Source organism: Humulus lupulus, chromosome 6, assembly GCF_963169125.1.
Source record: "Humulus lupulus chromosome 6, drHumLupu1.1, whole genome shotgun sequence".
Classification (NCBI taxonomy): domain Eukaryota; kingdom Viridiplantae; phylum Streptophyta; class Magnoliopsida; order Rosales; family Cannabaceae; genus Humulus; species Humulus lupulus.
The window spans coordinates 9,338,012-9,360,700 of record NC_084798.1 but is presented as its reverse complement, the minus strand read 5'-3'; the positions used below and the strand labels follow the sequence as shown (position 1 = coordinate 9,360,700).

The following is a 22,689-nucleotide window of genomic DNA, read 5'->3' as shown; positions in this document are numbered from 1 at the left end:
AGATTAGACATCCTGGGAATCACAAAGAATTTGGTGGTGTGAAACGCAAAAGGGCTCCCATTGAACTTAATTGGTCGAAGAAGAGCATATTTTTCGAGCTTGATTATTGGAAGGAATTATTGCTAAGGCATAACTTGGACGTAATGCACATTGAGAAGAATGTTTGCGACAGTGTCTTGGGAACTTTGTTGAACTTAGAGGGAAAATCTAAAGACACTGACAAGGCAAGAATTGATCTAGCAGACATGAAAATTAGGGAAAAACTCCACCTCCACAAAGAGGAAAACAAGTGGAAGAAACCGCATGCCAATTACACCCTCAGTGTCCCGGAGCGTCGAGTTTTCTTTGAATTTGTGAAGTCAGTTGAATTCCCGGACGGTTTTGCTGCAAACCTTTCGAAGAATGTCAATGTCAAAGATGGCAAGATAACTGGGCTGAAATCACACGATTGCCACGTGTTGTTTCAACAGTTGTTGCCCCCCGCAATTAGGTCATTTTTGGTTCCTGAAGTTCGGAAGCCAATTATTGAGTTGTGCGGTTTTTTAAAAAAACTTTGTTCATGGACTTTGAATGTGAAAGACCTTGAAAAGATGGAGACAGACATTATCACCATTTTATGCAAGTTGGAAATGATATTTCCTCCAGCATTTTTCGACATTATGGTGCATTTGGTTTTGCATCTTCCGAAAGAGTGGCGGTCTCGTGCACTTTAGGTGGATGTATCCCATTGAACGTTCGATGGCGGTTTATAAACAATATGTAAGGAATCATGCACGTCCGGAAGGTTCAATCGCAGAAGCTTACGTGGTCAACGAGGCCTTAACCTTTTGCTCAATGTACCTTCGGCGGGTTGAGACTCGATTCAATCGACCTGAGAGGAATGATGATCGCGTTGAATCCCAACCAAATTGGGAATATACTGAGACCACAAATGATATACCAATATTGCAAGAAGTTAATTCTTCTTCATTTCAGTTGTCGGTAGAACTTCCATTTTTTTATAATCTTTAGTATGATCGGGTTGATGTCCATGCCACTGAAGTGTACAACGCCGATGATTTGGTTGGCGAAGGTTTAGATGAATTTGTTGTCGATGATGAAGTTGAATTTGAAGACGACACGTTGGCCAAGTATGAAGACGATGAGGATGACGACAATGTTCTAGTCGATAGTGATAGTGATAGTGATGTTCATAATGATGTTGTAGTTAGTGATGATGAGGACAATGATATTTAATTCAATGAAAACTTTATTTATTATCATTAATTAATGATAGTATCAGATATAGGTACACATGCACCTATTGGATGCCTTGGGGATAATTAATGTATTCATGTACTGGTTCTCATTTTTCCAAGATATTTGATGATATATCTTGAAGAAATGAGAATTACTACATGACTGCTTACTATCTCCAAGGGATCCACTAGGTCGGAATAGGGTAGGTTGGGAAAGACAATAAGTAATAAAATGTTAATTTTATAACAAAAAACAATAGTGATGCACCTAGTGGATGCCTTGGGGATAACCAATGTATTCATGTACTGCTCCTCATTTTTTCAAGATGTTTGAGAAACATTTTGAAAAAATGAGGAGAACTACATGACTGCTTACTATCTCCAAGGGATCCACTAGGTCAGAATAGGGTATGTTAGGAAATACCATAAGTAATAAAATGTTAACTATATATAAAAAATAAAAATAAAAAGTAATAGACATGCACCTAGTGGATGCCTTGGGGATAGCCAATGTATTCATGTACTATTCCTCATTTTTTTCAAGATGTTTGAGAAACATCTTGAAAAAATGAGGAGAACTACATGACTGCTTACTATCTCCAAGGGATCCACTAGGTCGGAATAGGGTAGGTTGGGAAAGACAATAAGTAATAAAATGTTAATTATATATATATAAAAAAAGTAATAGACATGCACCTAGTGGATGCCTTGGGGATAGCCAATGTATTCATATACTATTCCTCTTTTTTCAAGATGTTTGAGAAACATCTTGAAAAAATGTGGAAAAGTACATGACTGCTTACTATCTCCAAGGGATCCACTAGGTTGGAATAGGGTAGGTTGGGAAAGACCATAATGAATAAAATGTTAATTTTATAACAAAAAACGACAGACATACATAATTTGAATTAGTTAATTAATGAATATTGTAATGTAGAATGACCGAACCAAGTAATGATACAGGTGGTGGCTCCAAGAAGGGCAGGGGAGCTTATTACGATGCCAATATCAAGAAGGAGCTAGCCACCAAAAAACTTAGTCATTTGAAAGTAGAGTTTGATGCACAAACTGGAAAAGCTATTCAAACGTACAGCAAGTGGTTCAACAATTCCATGGCTCGTTATTTGCGTAACACCGTACCCCCAACTACACTAGCTTGGGAACAAGTAAACACAGTTGATATCCAGGTTATTCGAAATAGGCTATCTGTAAGCATTTTTTAAACCTTTAATAACTCACTATTAAATATTTTGTCTATCTTCATAATATTTTAACAAATTCCAAATTTAATTGTGATTTTAGGACAAATTCAATTATCCACAAGACAATCCAGTAATCAACGATGCCATGGTAAGACAAATGCAAAAATATCTGACTGATTGGTACCACACGATGAAGAAACACTGGGTAGAGGTTGGAGGAGAGGTGGACAACGAGAGAGTGAAGTCAAAACCTTTTGGGTCGATTACTTCTTCTGATTGGGCAATTCTATGCGATTTTTGGGCTTCTGATTCTCAGCCGGTATGCCGTAGATTTTACATTAATTTTTAATTATAAAATTACAATTTAGATTAATGAGTACTATTTTCTGTTTGAAGCGTATATCGAAGAAAAATAAAGAAGCTCGAGCAAAAATGACCATACAGGGAGGACACGGTTCCAAATCCATCGTTGCCCATGTTTATGATCACGTAAATTATAATAACCTATATCCTTACATTTACGAAAATATTATAAAGGTCACAATGTTTAAATAATTTTCTTTTTTAGATGGACCCATCTACTGGCGAGCTCCCGAGCATGATCGACACATTCGAGCACATCCACAAGAAGAAGGATAAGTGGATTAGTGATGTAGCGGCGACAAAACATGTAAGTTGCATATCCTTAACTAATTTATGATCATTTAACTTTAAAAAAGTTTAGTAAATAATTAATAAATATTGATTATTAATTGTTTGTTGTCAATTAGTAATTATTTATTAATTATTAATTAAATTTTTAACAATTAAATCTTTATAATCTATGTGCCAATATTTTTATAATTAATGATTGTGGACTAAGATAAAAAAAAAATGTAATTAATGTTGTCCCCGTATCAGGGAGCTTGTCGGCTAAAGTAAATTTGGTCATGAAAATCCATATCTAAATAAAAAACATGCAAATATAGTTGATGTATATGTTTAGAGACGTAAATTCCCCATTAATAGAATTAAGTGCACTTACTGTATATATCAACAACATCTTCATGATTTTGATTTAGATATGGATTTTCATGACCAAATTTACTTTAGCCCACTTGCTCCCTGATACAGGAACAAAATTAATTACATTCTTTTTCAATCAGTGGTCTACAGTCATTAATGATAGGATGTTGGAGATGGAGGCCTCGCCTTTCTCCTCGGAGGAAGGTTGCCGGTTGGGAGAGGCACGAGCTCCCACTGGTCATACTTTTTATTGGACCAGTCAAATGTAGACTGATCCTTCTCCAAGAGGCCGCATGCTCGGAGTTTGTCTTCATGCAGGAGATAGGAGAGGGACCTCCTGCCATAAGGGAGTTGGAGCAGAGCCTCCTTGTGCTCTCTCATCTCCTTGGTGGAGTAGGATGGTGAAAGTTGGCTGGAAGAATAAACATATTTTAACTATGCACGAGCCTAAACAAAGTTCGAGCACAAAAAATAAAGAAGTTTGGGATACTTACAAATACGCTTGAACGAATAGTATCGGAATGGAGCAAGGCCATCTGTCCAGAAGAAGGCCTTCTTGAAGTCCGGAGGATGGTTGGGAAGATCCCCGAAAATCTTCATCTCCTTGGGATAGCTCGAAAGGTAATAGAAGCCGTCTCCTCCCCAAGCTCGGGAGGGATTGCTTTTCAAACAGAAGAGATATAAGATCTCTTCAGGCGAAGGTCCTTCCCACTTCAGCTCATGGTAAAGCAACCTCAGGGCAGACAGAACCCTGTAAGAATTGGTGTTGAGCTGGAAGGGAGCCAGCCCAACGAAATCCAAGAAGCCTTTAAAAATGGGACTTCAAAGGCAGAACAGCTCCCGCCTTCATGTGCTTCTGGCTCTAAGCTGCATACCTCAACTTACTTTCAGGATTCCCATCTCCCGGAGCGCGGCAACTTCACTCGTGGGAGGTCAGAGCTCGACACCTTAGCGAGCCCGACAGTCCTATGCCGTGTAGGGCCAGAATGTCACTAATCTGCCCTAACGATGAGATTGAGCTCCAATAGTGCTCGGCCTCAAAGAATTCCCTTCTCAAGGTAGATATCGAGGTCGGCTACGAGGTAGAAGGTTCCCCCATCAGTGAGAATTAAAGATCACCTGGCTTGAAACCGACTGTCACTTTGAGCGTAGGGTCAAGAGGAATCGGTCTGGGCTCGGTGTCCAAATCTAGGTAGAGGGTGTTATATTATTTTATAATATAATGTAAAATTATATTATATTATAATATAATGTTTTAGATTAAAAAAATATGACAAAGTGTGTCACATATTGTAACATATAATAGAGAGTTACAATATTTAGATATATGAGGTATATCCAAATAATGTAACATATTTGGTGTTACAAATTTGTAACTTCGAAATATTACCCTTTGTTGTGTAAAATTGTTGTTACACAATATTGAGATGAATTTCATAAAGCCATATGTGATATGGCTGTTAGAGAAATGATTTAAACCCCAATAATGTGTTTTAGGAGTTACAAAATCATTTCAGAGGGTTTGGAACCATTTGGAAAAGCAGCATAATTTTTTGTGCTAAAATTGGTCAGTGGCCGCGGCCACCAACATTCAGTGGCCACGGCCTGTGGGACAGAGACCAGTGGCCGCGGCCACCATTGTCTCTGGCCGCGGCCACATGCCAAAAAACTGACCAATTTTCAGTTTTTTCAATATTTGTTGAACGGCTCAAAAAACTCAAATAACTCTCAAATCTCTTTTTTAATTCCATATTAATCCAATTAGACATTGGTAACAGCCATGGGGGTTGGTGGAATTTGAAATTCAAAGGGTGTCTCTAAACTCGATAAATAGGAGCCTATAGCTCACTTGAAAGACACAACTTTTCTATCCACTAGAGCACTTGGCTAGAAACACCTTGAGGCTTGATAATTCTAGAAAGCTTTTCCAATAATCTGAGAGAGATCCCTTAGTGCTTCAGTTAGGGGGAAATAAGCTTTTGGATAAAGGTTTCAAACCTTGTTCAAGTTGGTGATCCCCAACACTCTTCACTTTGGTTGTGTGAGTGAGAATTGATTCTATTTATTTTGTTTGTTCTTTCAATCCATTCTATTTCTCTTCATCTTTATATTCTTCTCTTTTGTTTATTTGTACTTCTTGTTTTGAGTTGTAATCTTCTTTTCTTTATTCCAAACACTTTACTTTACTTGTAACATTTTGCTTTGAGTTGTATTTTCACCATACTATTCTTCTTCTCTTCTTCTTGTTCTTTAGTTTATTTGTATTTTCATTTATAGAGTTGTAACCTTATTTAATCAATCTATATTTACTTGTAATATTATCGCATAGAGTTGTAATATTATAATCATTTCCATTGAGGCAAACAATATTTTTCCCAACAGAGGGCGACCCTTAGTTTTTTCCTTTTTCCTTCTTCGACCTCGTCTATCTGGCGTCGAAAGTGATCTCGAATGTCCTCTTGCTCACACCTCAGTTCGTGCTCCCAAATCAAGCACTGGTTCCGAGTGAAAGGAGACTCCAGGCTTAGAGTTGCGGGTGAATAAGGAATCACAAGCTTAGACCCCCACCACTTTCCCGAGTTCTGCGGCATCTAACAAGAAAGCAAAAGGGTGAGGGCCAAGCGAACAGGAAATAATGAGATAAATAGAAGACCTAAGCTCGAATGATCGAGGTTACAAGGCAAGCTCGATCCAAAGGATGAGGCCAGTCTCAGAGCGTGCATTCCACCGAAAGAAAGGAAGGTGGACATGTTATTGAAAATCCCGATATATCAGAGAAAAAAGGTGGCGGTTATTCAAAGAGTGATATTTTTGGGAATCGTGCATTCTTTAAAAAATCCTAATTTTGTACCCAATATCTTGGTGTGCAAGATATGTCACCAAAAATTCAAAATCTCAGTGAACACTACACCAAACACCCATTACCATAACACATCATTATAATACTATTTAAAAAGAGTTATGGTATATTATCAAAGTTTCAGGCGGCAACTAAAATAAAAAAGCGCCAATTTCCCTTTGACCCATTTCCCGTAGACCTATCTCTCTCGATCTCTCACTCCCCTTCACGGAAGACAAATCCTGAGAAGAGGCACATCTCCTCTCTCTCGGATCTCTTTCTCCCACCAGACCTCTCTCCTTCCCTCTTTCTCTCTCACCTGTCTTTATGGAGCCCGACCTTCCCTATCATCGGCAAATGGCGCAAATGACAGGGGCTCGTGGGTCTTGTGAAAATGACGGGCTCAGGGTCGTGGGTGGTTCGGTCTAACGGAGGGGGTGGGTGGCTCGGTCTTGCAAAGGGGGTGGGTGGCTCGGTCTCACGGAGGGGGTGGGTGGCTCAGTCTTGAAAGTAACAGCTGGTTATGGAGAGAATGGTAAGTGTATTTACTGGAGAGCTTTATCTCTGATGTGTTGAACTTGTAGAAATCTAGTTATGAGACACACTAAAGAAATTGGTAATATAGTTTCATTCTTGTTTTTGTACCAGTATCACTTAGAATAATATAAGGCCTTGTGCTAATTTTGTAACACAAACATGTGTTGAATTGAATGTTATATGCTTCAGTTCAATAATTTCGTTACCACAAACTTTTTGTGTCTTTGTGTGTAAAAAATTACAATACTACTTATACAACTCTTGGTGTGTATATTTATTTTATTGTCTTGATATGGAAGTAAAATCTCAGATTTTGAATCTGTTAAGCAAAAGTTTGAGTATTCCTTATGTGATCAATTAATTATGTAGTCAAAATAAATATGTATTATTGACTTGCAATCTTTTATACTTTATTCGCCCCGTAAATTCCATATCTGTGCCCGACCCTGCGCAGCATCGCTCTCTGTATCATCAGGCAATAAAGTCTTTTTTAAACAAGAATTTCATATTGAGAAAAGAGAACTGAGAATCGTATCGAAGGTCAGTGATTCTCTGCTTCATATGTTGCTAATTTTCTTTTTCCCACCTTTTCTTATCTAAAAATATTGTGACTACGTACCCGAGATTCTTACTGCTGGTTCCAAACTAGAAAATATCATTTTTGAAATTGTCAACTATGAGGGTATTGTGGATGATACTATCCACGATGAAGAGAAAACTGGTCTGTCACATATGCTAACAATAAAGGCTGATTGGCTTAATTTGGGAGAGTCTGTCCGGTATACTTTCAAGCATGGGCATTGCATTGTTCCTGCTATTCCTTTATCTCAAATTGCAGGAAACTATAGCTTCTTAGCTCTCCATTCTTGCCATTCAAACCTTAGTCTGAATGTTGAGGTGGGAACAACTATGTAAAAGCTATATGTGATGTTTTTGTTTTGTTGGTTGAAGTAGTTTACAAACCATTACTTATTGGACCATTGCTATACTCCATATGCAGGTTCATGTCAAAAGTGGAGCTTGATGGAAAAAACTTCTCCACGGTCATTGAAAATAATAAAAAGGTACAAGCATACAACTACTAATTGTCACTTTTTCATGACTTTTCAAAGAATGTGCAGTTTTTATCTTGGCACGGACTAACCATTGCAATAATTATTTTTATTCATCTATAGAGTTTCACAGGCTTTAGGAAGATAGATCTTCCCTTCTTGTACACATTTCATGCTGGATTTAGGATTTCTTGAGTTTCTTTATTTCACTGCAGGTCTTTGAAGAGGACCTGTTAAAAATTGGCTCTGTAGTCCGAATATTGGAAGAAAAATGTGTCAAGCTAAATGAAGAGAAGGAAAAAATTGAGCAAACTATGAAAAAATTGCAAGGTTTTGACTGGCTAGCACATCTATAGCTATTCTTTTTTATCTACTGGAATCATTGTAAAAATGTTTTGACATATCTAAAGAATCTACTTGACCAAATCGACCATTTAATTTTGTGACACTGACATGTCCTTCCATGCTAGATATTATACCTGGGCGCACTCACTTGGCTTTTAAAAATTATTGTAGTGATGAGACGACACCCTTTTTTCTATTGTGTGTCCTGGGCCTTGTTTTTCTAGTTTTAGGACATATTTGCTATATTAGAACTTTGTTGATTGAAGTACTTAACGGGATCTTATATTTGTTGTAAAATTTCTAGATTCTAAAGAACTATATCCATTTGGTCTCGAAAATCAGTTGTCCTCGAAAGAGGAAGTGATGGAGAATATAGAAAAGATGGGTAACTCTGCTGCTGCGGTTCTTTGCATTATTTCTAGGGGAATTCCATTCCAAGAGCCAGAAAATCATTTAATGAAAGACACAATAGGAGTGGTTGCTCTACTTGGAAGAGTTCGGCCTCATTGCAGCCAGCTGAGCAGGTCAAACATCTCATGTGTTTGCATTTTCCCAACCAAAACACTATCTTGTCATCCTTTTATTTTATTTTTTCTTTATTCGGTTCTAACTTGCATTCATTAAATATTACTTGTGTCGTACCATTAATTTATATGTTGATTTAGGGAATTACTAGCATATTTTGTTGAGACATTTATTTTCTCAATCAACTTGATGACCTTAAACATTATCTACTTTATATTAGGTATGTAGAAAACAATCTACAGTATGCTCAATCCGACGTTTACTTACTCAAATTTCGACAACTGCAGGTAGAAACAAATTTATGCACATAGCTGATTAGATAACGTTACATTTTTTCACATTCTTCCACTAAAATTTGTTTCCATTTCCAATAATTGAGTAATTTTCACTACTAGAAAATTGTACTTAGATGACGCACATGAGACGACATTTTTAGTAGAATAGTCGTCTCATGTTAAAAGTAAAGATGAGACGACAGACTATCTAAAACTGTCGTGCCATTCAAACCAAAGATTACATGAGATGACTGTTCTATAGAGACTGTTGTCACGTATCTACCTTTAACACGAGAAGATGGTTCTAATAGAAACGTTGTCTCAATGCAACCCAATTTTTTTGGCATTAATTAAATTTGTATATTTTAATATGAATTAATAAATATACTTAATCTATTATGCAAATATATTTATAAAAAATAAATAATAATTAATAATTCAAATTTAAATTTAAAAGAGTTATTTAATATTAATTGTTAACTTATTTAATAATATTATATTAATAATACTAAAAGATAAAAATTAATTAAAAAAAAGTCATACTTCTATTAGTTATATATACTTCCATTAACAGTACTTTTAAATTATAACCATAATGTTTTTAAACTAATAAAATATAATATATAAAAAGAAATTGAATAAAAATACTAACTGTGAAAGAAACCCTCTCTTGTGCACAAGACAATAGCACAACCCTCTGCCATAACAGCGACCAGCAACAATCCAACAATCGACGACAACTAGGGAGAACGGCGACAGCGCGGCGACAACGGATCCTTCCCTGCGTACGGGCAAACCCTAATCTGCTTGTGGTCCAACCCATCTCCGTCCTAAAGCTCCGGCGTCTTCGCACCTAATTCTCAATCCGACCGTTCGATCGCCGCCCTCCACCCATCTCCGGCGTAAAGCTCTTCTCGCTGCCCTGTACCTGCTTCTCTATCTTCGTCATAGTGATAGCCACAAGACTTTGGGTATTTTATTTTTTTCTTTCTCTCTCTGGACTGAGTTTTTTGGTTTAAATACTAAAGATTTGATTGAATATGGCATATTTAGCATTTTTTGTTTGAATTAGAACAAACGGTTTTGGATTTCTTGTACACTGTCTCGTTTGGAAATGAATCGTTTGATTTTTGGTAGCTTCGTAATATCTGCTGTCTTTATCGCTCTTCACTCATCGAAGAGATTGTTTGCCTTTAGTTTTGATTTGAGAGCGGACTTCGTTTGCAGTGTTCGCTAGTTTTGACTATTTAAGTGACGATTACTCTTTGCTTTGGACCACATTCGAAGGGGGGTTTAGATTGTCAAGAATTGTCTATTGGTGCTCTTAAGCACCACATTGGGAGCTCTTGTGTTTTGTTATCGTTGTTTGGTTGAGATTTGACCTTGTTTTTTAAGATGGCTCTAGGATTTTCTGTAGACTGTCGTAACATTTATTTCTCATTCATTGAATTAATTTTATTATACTAAAATGTACTTTTTTCTTATATTTCTGATCCTGGAGGAGCAAAGTAAAGTATCTTTTAAATTCGGTTGAAAATTGAAGTTGAGGAAAAGTTTTATGATCGTTTCCCTTTTATGATATATTGCTGTTCCTATACTATGTAGAAAACCACAAAAGGCCATGTAATAATGTATTCGGCCATGCCAACTAGATCTTTATGACGGCATTATGATTCCACAAGAATGTTTTGTAGCCGTTATTTTTCTTAATTTCAGCGAGCCATATCTAGTTATTTTATGGAGCAAATTCAAGTATAAGCTTTATATCATTATCCATGATAGACAGCTTGGACCCTTAATATTTTCTGTTATGATTTTATTTTAAAGCTTGTTTTTGTGTGTGTGGTATTGATGCAATTCATCTTTATCATGGGAAGATTTTTACGTATTGAACTGGCAATTATAAATTGAATGAAAGAGGATTTTAAGCACTTTAGGGTCGTTCTTATTTATCTTATTGGAGATGGTAATGCAAGTGTAGAAATTTTGAGTGGCCAGCTTTCAAATTTTGGGTGCTGGATGTGGGAAATCTGGAAAGTAACAAGTATATATTGCCAATATATGTTTACTAATATGAAAAGAACTAGATATTTTTATTAAAAAGGTAAAAAGGGGGTGGATTCTCTATTTTGTTTGCTATTTAATTCCTAAATTTAAAACCTAGTTATCAACTATATGTTTTCTGCATACAGTTCTGTAGAAAGTTTGAGTTTATGTATGTATAACCAAGTATGTTCTTCTCTATTAAGTACTTTTGAACTATAGCTATATAGTAACTATTATATTTCCTTAGTTTTTTTTGTGTATACTTGTCTACTATGTACTATAGCGCTGTATCATCCAACTGTTTTGGGTGCCCATAATACAATGGGGCAAGAAGCTTGGTATTCTGCAAATGCTTTGGCCAAGCGCTTTAGATACGAGAGTGCAAGCAATTTGCCTATATACCCACAAAGGCCAGGAGAGAAGGATTGTGTCCACTATATGCAAACAAGAACCTGTAAATTTGGAGATAGCTGCAAATTTGACCATGCTATTTGGGTTCCTGAAGGTGGAATCCCAGATTGGAAAGAGGTGACTGTTTATTACTATATTTATTTATATGAAAAGTTATTTTTATTAGAGTAAACATATATGTTATGATATAATAGTTTTTCCTTTAAAATGCTATTACTCAGATAACTATTGCGTTTTATGAGAGAATAGACCCTATATTATAGTTTTGGATTTAATATTTCGTTGAAATATCATATTCGGAAGTATCAATTTATCTATGTTGTGTGAAAAGTAAGGGAATACATCCAGTCTAACTTTTTCTTTCCCTATGTTTTTCAAAACTATGCAATATGAATGCTTATGTATAACAATTGTATATCTATATTTAGTTTCATGTAAATTATAATATTCTACATAAACCCTGGTTTATGCAAACCTTAGAAAAAAATGGTCGTTGATGGATGTTCTTAAAGTTGTCTACTTCTTTCGCCCCCCTCCTTTTTGTTTTGTTGGTGGTGTGGCAGTGTCTTTTGCTCTCCTTGTTTTATTGAATTTCTGTATTTGGGTTTTTGGGGGGTGACCAAGTGGAATTATAACACGTGAATACAACTTATAATAGTGATATAAGAATTATAACAATTGGAATTATAACCGAGATGGTTTTGTTTTGGTCCCCACGCATAAGATTACACATATTATATGGTAAGCTTTTGAAACTATTCTCCGTTATTCCTTGGACATTAACGCTATGAAACTTTCACTTACTATAAGGACAAAAGTAATTTCATACAATTTCTTCATTTAGTTTCTTTATTTGATTAATGTCAATAACAAATTTTGAGGGGAATACTTGATTGGCTTTCTGGGCTTCTTTCAGATTGTTACATTATATGTATATGTGCAGGCTTCATGATTACTGTAATGTCTGAAGTACAGATTTTTAGTTTCTAATTTTTTGTTTTAATGTGTTCGCTTAATTAAATATAGTTTTATGGTTATATTTACAACTTTAGCTTATATAGCTGAGGTTCTTATTAACTTTCATCTTACTTATGTATCTAACCGTTGTATTAGCTTATGTATCTAACCATTGTGTTTGCTGAAGTTTAAAGGGTTGTGCTTTCAAAATTTAAGTTGTGTTCCAAAATTTTTAAAGCTATCTAATTTATTGTATTTGGGTTTTTTCTTCTTTTTTAGTTGGCTCCTGGCCAGGTGTCTCTATTCCATCTGAGTTCTTCTCCCTTTCAAAGATTTGGTTTTGCTTCTTTTGCGTCCCCCGAGACTTCTGAAAAAGAACATGGGAGTAATTCAGAGAATAATGGAGATGCTAAAGTCTCCAGTCAAGCCGCCTCTGAGCAGAGTGATGTTGCTGATCAAACAAAAGAATCAGGTTCTATATCAGATTCTCAGTCTACTATGTCTAATAATGTGAAAACAAGGAGAAGAACTAAACGAACAGCATTTTCTGATTCAGATTCCGACGAGGATTTGAGTGTAGATGATCTGGTGAAACTTGTGGCTGAGAAGGAAGAGCTTTTGAAGCAGAAGCATAAAGAGATTGAGAAAATGCAAGATAAAGTCCTCAGAAGCTATGCGGAAATGGAGAATGTCATGGACAGGACACGACGTGAAGCAGAGAACTCGAAAAAATTTGAAAAAATTGCGATGATTGATTGTTTGGTTTTTATTTATTTTTGCTGTTTGTATTTGTTTGGTTTTTATTTATTTTTGCTGTTTGTATCATATAAACAGGCAGAATGAGCAGCTTTCCAAGTATGGGGACACAAAATCAGCTCGAAACATCATGCTTATAGAACTTAAAAAGTTAATTGAAGCGAACCCTTTGTTTCGTGATAAACTTACATTCCCAGCCTTCAAAAGTTCGCGTCTAAGGACTTTAATAAATCAGAGGTGATTCTTGCATATACTGATATATTTAATTTGTGTGTAACTATCAACTCTTATAACACAGGTTTAAATGATTAAATTGCTCTGTATTATTGTCCAAGTCAATGAAATTACTGTTCCTTTTGTCTAATGTTATATTCTGCATAAGCTTTGTTTACTTGAATCTCATTTAGTGAGAATTTTTCAGTCTAAACTGGCAGCATCAACTTTGCAAGAATCCTCGTCCAAACCCTAATATAAAAACACTTTTTACGGATCATTCTTGCAATCCAACTACTAATGGATCTCGTCCTCCTCCAACAAACAACCTTGTGGGGCCGATTCCCAAGGCTGGTGCATTTCCTCCTATTGGTGCCCATGGTGTAAGTGTATTCCCTCAATGTTTTTTTTTGCCGGAGTAATTTGCAACGATTTCCTAACACTTCAAGTTTCTTTTTATTCTGTGCAGCCATTTCAGCCGGTTGTGTCCCCATCTCCTAGTACTATTGCTGGTTGGATGTCAAATTCTAATTCATCTTTGTCTCATCCTGTTGTGGCAGCACCACCTCCTGGTTTTGTCCAGCAATCTAGTGCAGGTAAGAATGTCAACGATATCTACTGAAAGAATCACCAAATCGAAATGGAGAACCATTGAATTTTTTTCTCCGACAATTTGTTTCAATGTTCGTCCACCCTATTCTAGAGAGAGTAATTTTTCTAGTTCTCAATTCTTGATTGTTCACTTTTTTGTTTATTGTTTGATTCTGTCAGACAATTTCTTTGTATAGATTCTTTTTTGTGCCAAATGGCTGTGTGTATGTTATGATGCCACCTAATTTTATCAAATGAATGAGAATCGTTACTTCATTCCCATAGTTATGTATTATCTAACTTGATTTCTGGATTGCTGACTTACTTTGAGATCTGATATAACTTTCATCATTTTTTTCGCATGTAGCTGCATTTTTGAAACACCCAAGGACTCCTACAGGTGTTACGGGGATGGATTATCAATCAGCTGACTCTGAGCACTTGATTAAGCGCATTCGTACTGGACAGTCTAATGAGGTTAGGAAGAGGATATTATGTAATTTCTATGTTCAAGGTTCAATTATCAAATCTACTATGTATATCTATATCTTATCAACAACTTTCATTGTAATTGTAGTGTATTCTTTCTTTTCTTCTCACACTACCACATTATTTATAAAAAAAACATAAGCAATGTTTTAGTTTAACTCTTCTTTTAATATGTTTATGCCATTCTTTTATATTGTTTATTTATTCAAAATTTATATGACAATCATGAAAACTTAATAAAAATAATTAATAATTTTTTTAAATAAAACTCAGCAAACTTACATTGCATGTTGCTTGCATCTAGTATATATATGTGTAGAAATCTTTGTTATGTTGCTGTATGTGTTATCTTGTCTTCGCCCCCATTCACAGCCATCGAAAGAGAGGGAGAGAGTGAGAAAAAAAAAATCTCATAGTATTCTCATACCTGCTTTTTACAGGTATCATTCTCTGGTGTAATGCATTCTAGGGCCTATTCACAAGATGACATTCCCAAAAATCTTGTCCGGACCCTTAGTCAAGGATCTAATGTTATGAGCATGGATTTTCATCCTCAACAACAAACCATACTGCTAGGTTTGTGACTAAATGTCTTGCTGAAGAAAACAATTTTGCAAAATTTTTTATTGTACTTTTCATTACATTGTAGTTGGGACAAATGTTGGTGACATTAGCCTTTGGGAAGTTGGGTCGCGGGAGAGGATGGTACATAAACCCTTCAAGGTTTGGGATATACAATCTGCTTCGATGCCATTGCAGGTACCTTTTTTGCTCATTATTTTAGAATTTCTGATTAAAATAAATATATATTTCTTTTTATGCAGTCAAATAGCTATTTTATTTGCTTGCGCCTTGCACTTTTCTATTAGCACATCCTAATAGCTATGGATTCGATTGTGGTAACTTTTCCGAAGGAAAAAGAATTAGCTGGTGATTCTTTAAACTGATTTTCCTTTCAACTTTCTTTCTCTGCCTCAGTCAGCTTTGTTAAGTGATGCTGGAATATCAGTGAATCGTTGTGTTTGGGGGTCAGATGGGCTCATGCTTGGTATGTGTAACCTTTCTATTCAGTGCCAGCATGTTATTTTGTTTGTATTCTTGTTGGAGAATACTGATAGGTCCTTGCTGTATTTAACATTGTATAGGTGTTGCATTTTCAAAGCACACTGTCCAGATATATACTTACAATCCAACTGGGGAACTCCGTCAACATTTGGAGGTAAATCTTATTCATTTTCCTGTTATCTCTTTCTTCATTGGCAATGGTAGGATATTGATTGTCTCATTTTCAAATTGATGCTCATGTGGGTGGAGTTAATGACATTGCCTTTGCCCATCCCAACAAGCAACATTGCATTGTTACGTGTGGAGATGATAAGATGATCAAGGTATTGGTTGTCACACGCTTGACTAGTCTTATATTTAGAGAATCTTTAGGCATCTTAGTATAACTTGTATATGTTGCTGTACAGGTATGGGATGCTGTATCTGGACGTAGACTCTATATATTTGAAGGTCATGAAGCTCCAGTATATTCTGTTTGTCCTCATTACAAAGAAAATATTCAGGTATATCTCCTATAAATCCTCATTATGAGCTATTTAGCTTATCAAACAAATTAGGAGCTATTTATTACTTCTAATACGTAGCTTTTCATAGTAGTACATCCAATTTTTCATTTTACTACAAAAGCTAAATTCTTCATGTAAAAATTAACACACTACTCGTGCAGTTCATATTTTCAATTGCTATTGATGGGAAAATTAAAGCTTGGCTTTATGATTGCTTGGGATCAAGAGTGGATTATGATGCTCCTGGACTATGGTGCACTATGATGGCATATAGTGCAGATGGAACTAGGTAAAGCTTACGAGAGTCAATAGATGAGCACATATGCTTTGTTGGAAAGAGCATTGTAATTTGCTTTATCCAATTTTTCTATTTGTGGGGTTTTCATATAACTGTTCAACTATTGATTTCAAAGTCGTTATGCTTATTTTTTTTCTCATGATGTAGATGTACAAGGAAAATGCATAGATTGTTATTTTTATTTTCCAAGGATTTGTTTGATCCAACATATTCTGTGTTTATATATATATATATTTTAATTCGAGTTTTTACAATAGCATGTAAATTCTTCTTGTGGCAGGCTCTTCTCATGCGGAACAAGTAAGGAGGGTGAATCTCATCTTGTTGAGTGGAATGAGAGTGAAGGAGCTATCAAACGTACATATTCTGGTTTCAGGAAGAGATCTTTAGGTGTTGTTCAGTTTGACACAACAAGAAACCGGTTTTTAGCTGCTGGTGACGAATTTCAAATTAAGTTATGGGATATGGACAGTACCTGTAACGACCCGGATTTTTAAGACTCGATAATGCGGAAATATAAATGTTTTCATTTAACAAAATGTCTCAAAAACCCGTATAAAAAAAAAATTAAAAAGTCGTATGGCCATACTTAACATTTAGTTTCAACATATTTTATAATGAGTAGAGTGAGCCTAGTTTAGGAAAATTACACAACATTTCCAAAAATAAAACGGCTTCCCAAAAGGTCGGTCCACATGTACATTTGCAAGGAAGACTCCAGCGCTCACTGCTCTGCCTTGCCCTTGCTCTTACCTACAACATGAAACAACTAGGTAAGCAAAAACGCTTAGTAAGATCAACTTTCAAACAAAGCATGTAGAGAATTAGGGTTCCGGACCCATCCGGACCCTAAACAATCAATTTCAAGAACGCTAAAGCGTCCTGGCAAACTTATGGTCATGCCTGATAACCAATGATAAATTAATTCGTAACTAGATAAAAATCCTGCACTTAGAAAAATCCCAGAACAAGCAGATATATTATATCACAACTATATCTTATCAACAATTATAGCCCTGCACTCAGAAAATCCCAGAGCAAGCAGATATATTATATCACAACTATATCTTATCAACAATTATATCCCTGCACTCAGAAAATCCCAGAGCAAGCAGATATATTATATCACCAAATAATTCGAGACCAACGCTCGACAATTTCCAACAATTCAAGCGTAACGCGCCCTCCAACATAATTGCTAATCTGTAAAAGAGAACTGAGTCCCCACACTAAGATCTAGCCAATAAATATTCTCATCAAGGGTAACTATCGTGTTACTTAGGGCATCGCTACATATTCAAGAGTGTAATCCAATTTACACGGTTTTATGGAGACTTCTATGTTAATCAATGGTGCTGGTGAGCAGCTGCCCCTAGGGTGTTCAACCTCACTCTATCTTGGCAACCCCTAGTATCTCTAGGCACTCTCACGGAATGGCCAATATTCACGGCTGCTATCCGGGAATAACTTATCAGAGCACTTGCTCGGATTCTAACCGTCCAATGATTAAGTAAGCATGAGGGCCCCTAGGTCCCATTTATCTTGGCGCCCCTAGGTTTAACCAGCTTATCCTCATCTCATGGCCACTCGTCTCGGTAATGAACCAGACATAAATAAAATCAAGCAGTGTGATGGGGATCAACCGTCTAGGATATGACGGACTTCTACCGTTCATATTTTCTAAATCAGCACTCACTAGACTAACGTCTCTAAGCAACTTTCTATGACAGCCTATGTATATGCATGTATCCCTATACTAACATACAAGACAATAATCATTTCATGTTGCAGCCATACAATATAAGTTGACTTACTTGGAGTCCTTAGCGCTCAGCAAGTTTTCACCCTCCAACGTTCAGTCCAGTTACGCTTAGCCAATACTGTAGTTATCCATACAGTATACTCGGATTAATTATGGCACTAATAATTCATTATTATTATTTTGGGCAGTTTGGTCATTTTAATAAAAGTCATTTGTAAGGATTTACAATCCTTATTTGGTTTTAAACCTATTAAGGAAAGTTATACAAAATATTCGAGACTAAACCCTAAGTCTCGGGGAGACCTATCCTAAGGTCTCGATACCTAGGCTCCGGTATCACAATGGTATTTCCCCACAACCCGCTAAAAATCTTATTCTTTCAAGGTATCACTATTAACCCGCACTTTCGACTAGTCGGTTAAAATATGTAAGATTTTAGCCGGTATTATATCCAGAAAATACAAATAAATTCCTTAATTATTTTTAAAGAAAATAAACTCTTTAAATTTTCCTTTTATTTTTCTTAAGGTTTTAATATCTAAAAACCGTTTTAAGAAAATTGCCTAATTTGTCTTAATTAGGAAAACCGTTATAAATTTCTCATCTTGACTAATTAATTTTCCAAAAGCAATTAATCAATTTTACTTACTAGGAAAATAATTTATTTAATTATTTTTCTCAAAATATAGGGTTTTAATCCATCTTTTAATTTATTAACTATTAATAAATTAAATCTCTTATTTTTAGAAAGAATAAAAACTCTTTAATAAAAATAATTCATTTAAACTCAAAGGGTAAATTTTAGTGAAAATATGATTTCAAGACTTACCATTTTATATCTTGAAATAAACAAAATTTTACTTTTTACCTTATGTTCCAAAATCTCATTTTTACACTAAGTGTGAAAAACCTATTTTTCACATTTTTAACTACATACTTCGTTAGTTCATAACTTGAAATTTACTTACCCAATTGTTACCAAAATTTCCCAATTCCATTTTTGTTATGCCATTTAGGTCTTTGAAAAATCTTAGGTCAAAATGAGCATTTTTGATTGGTGAAATCATTTTCCAACAATGAGGTAAAAATGACCTTATTTTCAAGTCCTTATTTTTTTCCAAACTTTGAAAGTTAATAACTTTCAAACCATTTAATATTTTATTACCAAATTTTACAGTGGACTAATAGGTTATGCCAGAAATATGTCCACAAAAGTTTAGAAAAAACTGGGTTCATTTGCCCTATACAGAGGCTGTCCAAACTTGGTTCCGAAAATGAGAATACGAAAAAACAGTTTTTTACCTAAACTTTGAAATAGCATAACTTAGTCATTTCTAAACATTTTTTTTGTGTTTCAAAAGCTCAATTTTATGTACTCAATCTCAACAACATCACAGTACAATTTAATTTTACAAAAACAATATACAGTGGCTGCTTGACCCTTTGGAAGTCACAGCTCAAAACATGTTTTGTTTTAGGGTATCCTACCAAAACCCTTGGGGGTTTTGGTTCCCATTTTAAAAAATCAATACACATGCATCATAAAAATTATTAAACAACTACCATAACCTTATTACATCACCAACAAGAAACTTTAAGCATTAGATATACAAAATAATGCTTAAAACTAAAAACCCTACAACAAAATCATCAAAAGTAAACTTTTTACCTCTTTGGTGTTCTTGCTTAAGGTTTGGACCTTCCTATTAGCTTTGGCTCCTCCAAAATCTTTCAAAAACCCTAACCAACTTCCCCCAACAACATTGGTAATTAGCTATTTGAAACTCTATGATTAAAACTTGACAAAAGTCTAGATTAATGAAACTTTACCTTAGGGAAAACCCTTCCTAGACCAAGACTTAGCTTCCAAGTTTCTTTGGTGTTCTTGGGGTTGCAAATGGAGAGAACACTTGAGAGAGTCTTCAAAAATCAGATGAGAGTGAATGAGGGAGGGAGAGTGGTCGGATTTGGGGGTTAGAATGGCTCACACAACTCTTCAAAATATCACAAAACACTTGAGTGCTTTTCTACCCACTTGACTTCTTACACCTTTTTCACTCTCATTAAGTTTTAATCACCAAACTTACTATTAATTAATTAAATTAAATGTCTCTCACATTTAATTTAATTAACCACAAAATAAAATTTAACCTAAGGTCCATTCATGGAATAAAATTCCCCATTTCGGCAAAATTAGGCATTTACCACAAAATGCCTTAAAATTTCCATTTTCTTTTAGGTTTATTATTTTTGACCAAACTTTAACTTTTATGAATGTATTTTATGCCCAAAATATAATTGCCATGATTTTTCATTTTATTTTCTGAGATTTTTACCAGATAAGGGTTTTTGTGTCGGTCCAGGACCGAAAGTCTTATCTTGACTTTTAAAATCACAAAATTCATATTTTGGCTAGCAATAACTCATGGAATACTTACAAACAAAATATATTATTATTTAAAATAATATTCTTAACCCGGGGGAAAAATCCCGACCCGAGTCGTTTAAAGGTACCCAAAAACGTAGGACGTTACAGTACCAACATGTTGACAGCTATCGATGCCGATGGGGGTTTACCTGTTAGTATTGCTGTTTGTCACATTTTTTTTTATAGCACTTTAGAAGAGTTGATCTGTAACAGTTAGTCTATTTTTATTTGCAGGCTAGTCCAAGATTGAGATTTAACAAAGAAGGGTCATTGTTGGCAGTCACAACAAATGACAATGGTATTAAGATTTTAGCCAACAATGATGGGTTGCGCTTGATAAGGATGCTGGAGAGCAGGGCTATGGATAAGAATCGAGGCCCTTCCGAGCCTATCAATTCTAAGGTAGTAGTACTATTCTTACCTTGGTTTTAAAAAGCTTTTGAAACCTAGGCCTCAAAACTCGTTTTGAACTGAGGCGCTAGAAAAAACATATTGAGGCTTACATTTCTCAGATTTTCTTTAAAACCTATGTCTCAGTGCATTGAGGCGTACGTTTCAGTGCCTTTACGAACCAAAACTCATGAGGCTTACGCCTCAGTTATTTATACATTTTTAAGTAAAAATTGGGCTTATGTGTTATTGGGTCTACAACCTAAATGAGATAAAGTTAAAACTGAAACTTCAAAATTAAAACCCTAAACTCATCCTCTCCATTCTCTCTCGAGTCCCCACACTATTAAATTAAAAGACTGGACGCAGGACTAAAGGACTAGGCCAGGTTACTAAATTTTATGTTTGTCTAATTTAGAACTTCTATTTGTCTTGAAACTTTGAGTGTTCTTTTATTATGTATGAATTTGGTGTGATATATTTTTATGTTCTATTTTGAAACTTACGCCTCGATCTAATTTAAATCCTATGCCTTGATCTAATTCGAAACCTAAGTTTCGTTTCGGTATGTTTTTTTACTTCTATCCATATAGATATTACAGTTTTTGGCTAAACCTAAAAATATGAAATTCATAAAGAAAAAATATCTGGATTATTCAGACAGGTCTAAAAGGAGTTGGTAAAAGCACTTAATTCAGGAAGAAAAGAATACACTTAATTCGAAAAAATTTGCCACTCAGGTTTGGTACCAAAGCTTATTTGCATATATATCTTATTTTCACATAAAAGTTTCCTTGTTCAAAATAGTAGGTTTGGTACGCCTGTTGAAGTCTTAGCTTGACAAATTGCTTGAAATCTTGTTGCAGAATTTTGCAAAGAGTCTACTTGATGTTGCAGACAAGTTGGGACGTGCTTCTTCAGTTGTCAAAGAAAGTTTTTCAAAGATTGACACATCTAAGGATTCATCTGGGGCTGCTCCACTTTTAAAAACACTTCTAGAGGGTGTTGAAATGACATAAAAACAACTTGTAGAGGTAAATGATATCATCTTCACCACAAGGTACCTCTCAATATCAAATCATTCATAGATGAAGTTTCTTGTTTTTTACTTTTTATAAGTTCAGGGGACATACTGTTAGATGTTCGAATATTTTGCTTTTCATTTAATTTAAGTCAAACATTGTCAGTAGAGTGCATCTTTTATATCATAAGGATGGTGAATGACTATTGCTTGAATGAGACACCCATGTTATGGCTAACTAGTAATGTAACTGTATTTATTATTATTGAACTACAATTTTATTGAATTTAATTTCTGATTTAGTTTTTTATTTTGTGTTTTGTAGTGTGGTGGGAAAAATACATATACATTTGGCAAAATTAATGAAATTCGAAATGAATAGGCAACCAAGCTTCTTGAGCGGACGAGTCATAGCTAGAGTAACTTTTGAAATCAGAATTAAAAAATATACTAATTGTAGTTTTTAGTTAGCACTTACATAGTTATTCCAAGTCTATATTTTGATCTTGCAATTTTTAGATTTTGAACATACTGAGTTATATTGATTTTTTCTGCCTATTGATTCTATTTGAACTATGTTGTAATTACACAGGAAATTATGAATGAATATAGTATTGAAAATAGAGAAATGAAAAAATTATCATATTCTACATGGGACGTCGGTCTCCACAAAACTGTCGTCTTATGTATTGCATGGGACGATATTTACACATAAATTGTCATCTCGTGTACTGCAGG

At 35.1% G+C, this 22,689-nt stretch overlaps 2 protein-coding genes across 2 annotated transcripts; both read left to right on the top strand.

Moving 5' to 3' along the window:
• Positions 1-11,385: 11,385 nt before the first annotated feature.
• LOC133784665 (protein TOPLESS-RELATED PROTEIN 2-like) lies at positions 11,386-16,847 on the top strand. Its single transcript, XM_062223954.1, has 14 exons — positions 11,386-11,592; positions 12,712-13,122; positions 13,187-13,425; positions 13,610-13,784; positions 13,871-13,997; positions 14,360-14,469; positions 14,922-15,057; positions 15,131-15,240; positions 15,460-15,529; positions 15,627-15,698; positions 15,772-15,869; positions 15,954-16,049; positions 16,214-16,341; positions 16,631-16,847. The coding sequence occupies exons 1-14, from the start codon at positions 11,386-11,388 to the stop codon at positions 16,845-16,847; spliced, it is 2,196 nt and encodes a 731-aa protein (XP_062079938.1).
• A 3,803-nt stretch (positions 16,848-20,650) lies between these two features.
• LOC133781616 (grpE protein homolog 2, mitochondrial-like) lies at positions 20,651-22,465 on the top strand. Its single transcript, XM_062220658.1, has 4 exons — positions 20,651-20,691; positions 20,775-20,942; positions 21,797-21,964; positions 22,277-22,465. The coding sequence occupies exons 1-3, from the start codon at positions 20,656-20,658 to the stop codon at positions 21,947-21,949; spliced, it is 357 nt and encodes a 118-aa protein (XP_062076642.1). The 5' UTR covers positions 20,651-20,655; the 3' UTR covers positions 21,950-21,964; positions 22,277-22,465.
• Positions 22,466-22,689: the final 224 nt, after the last annotated feature.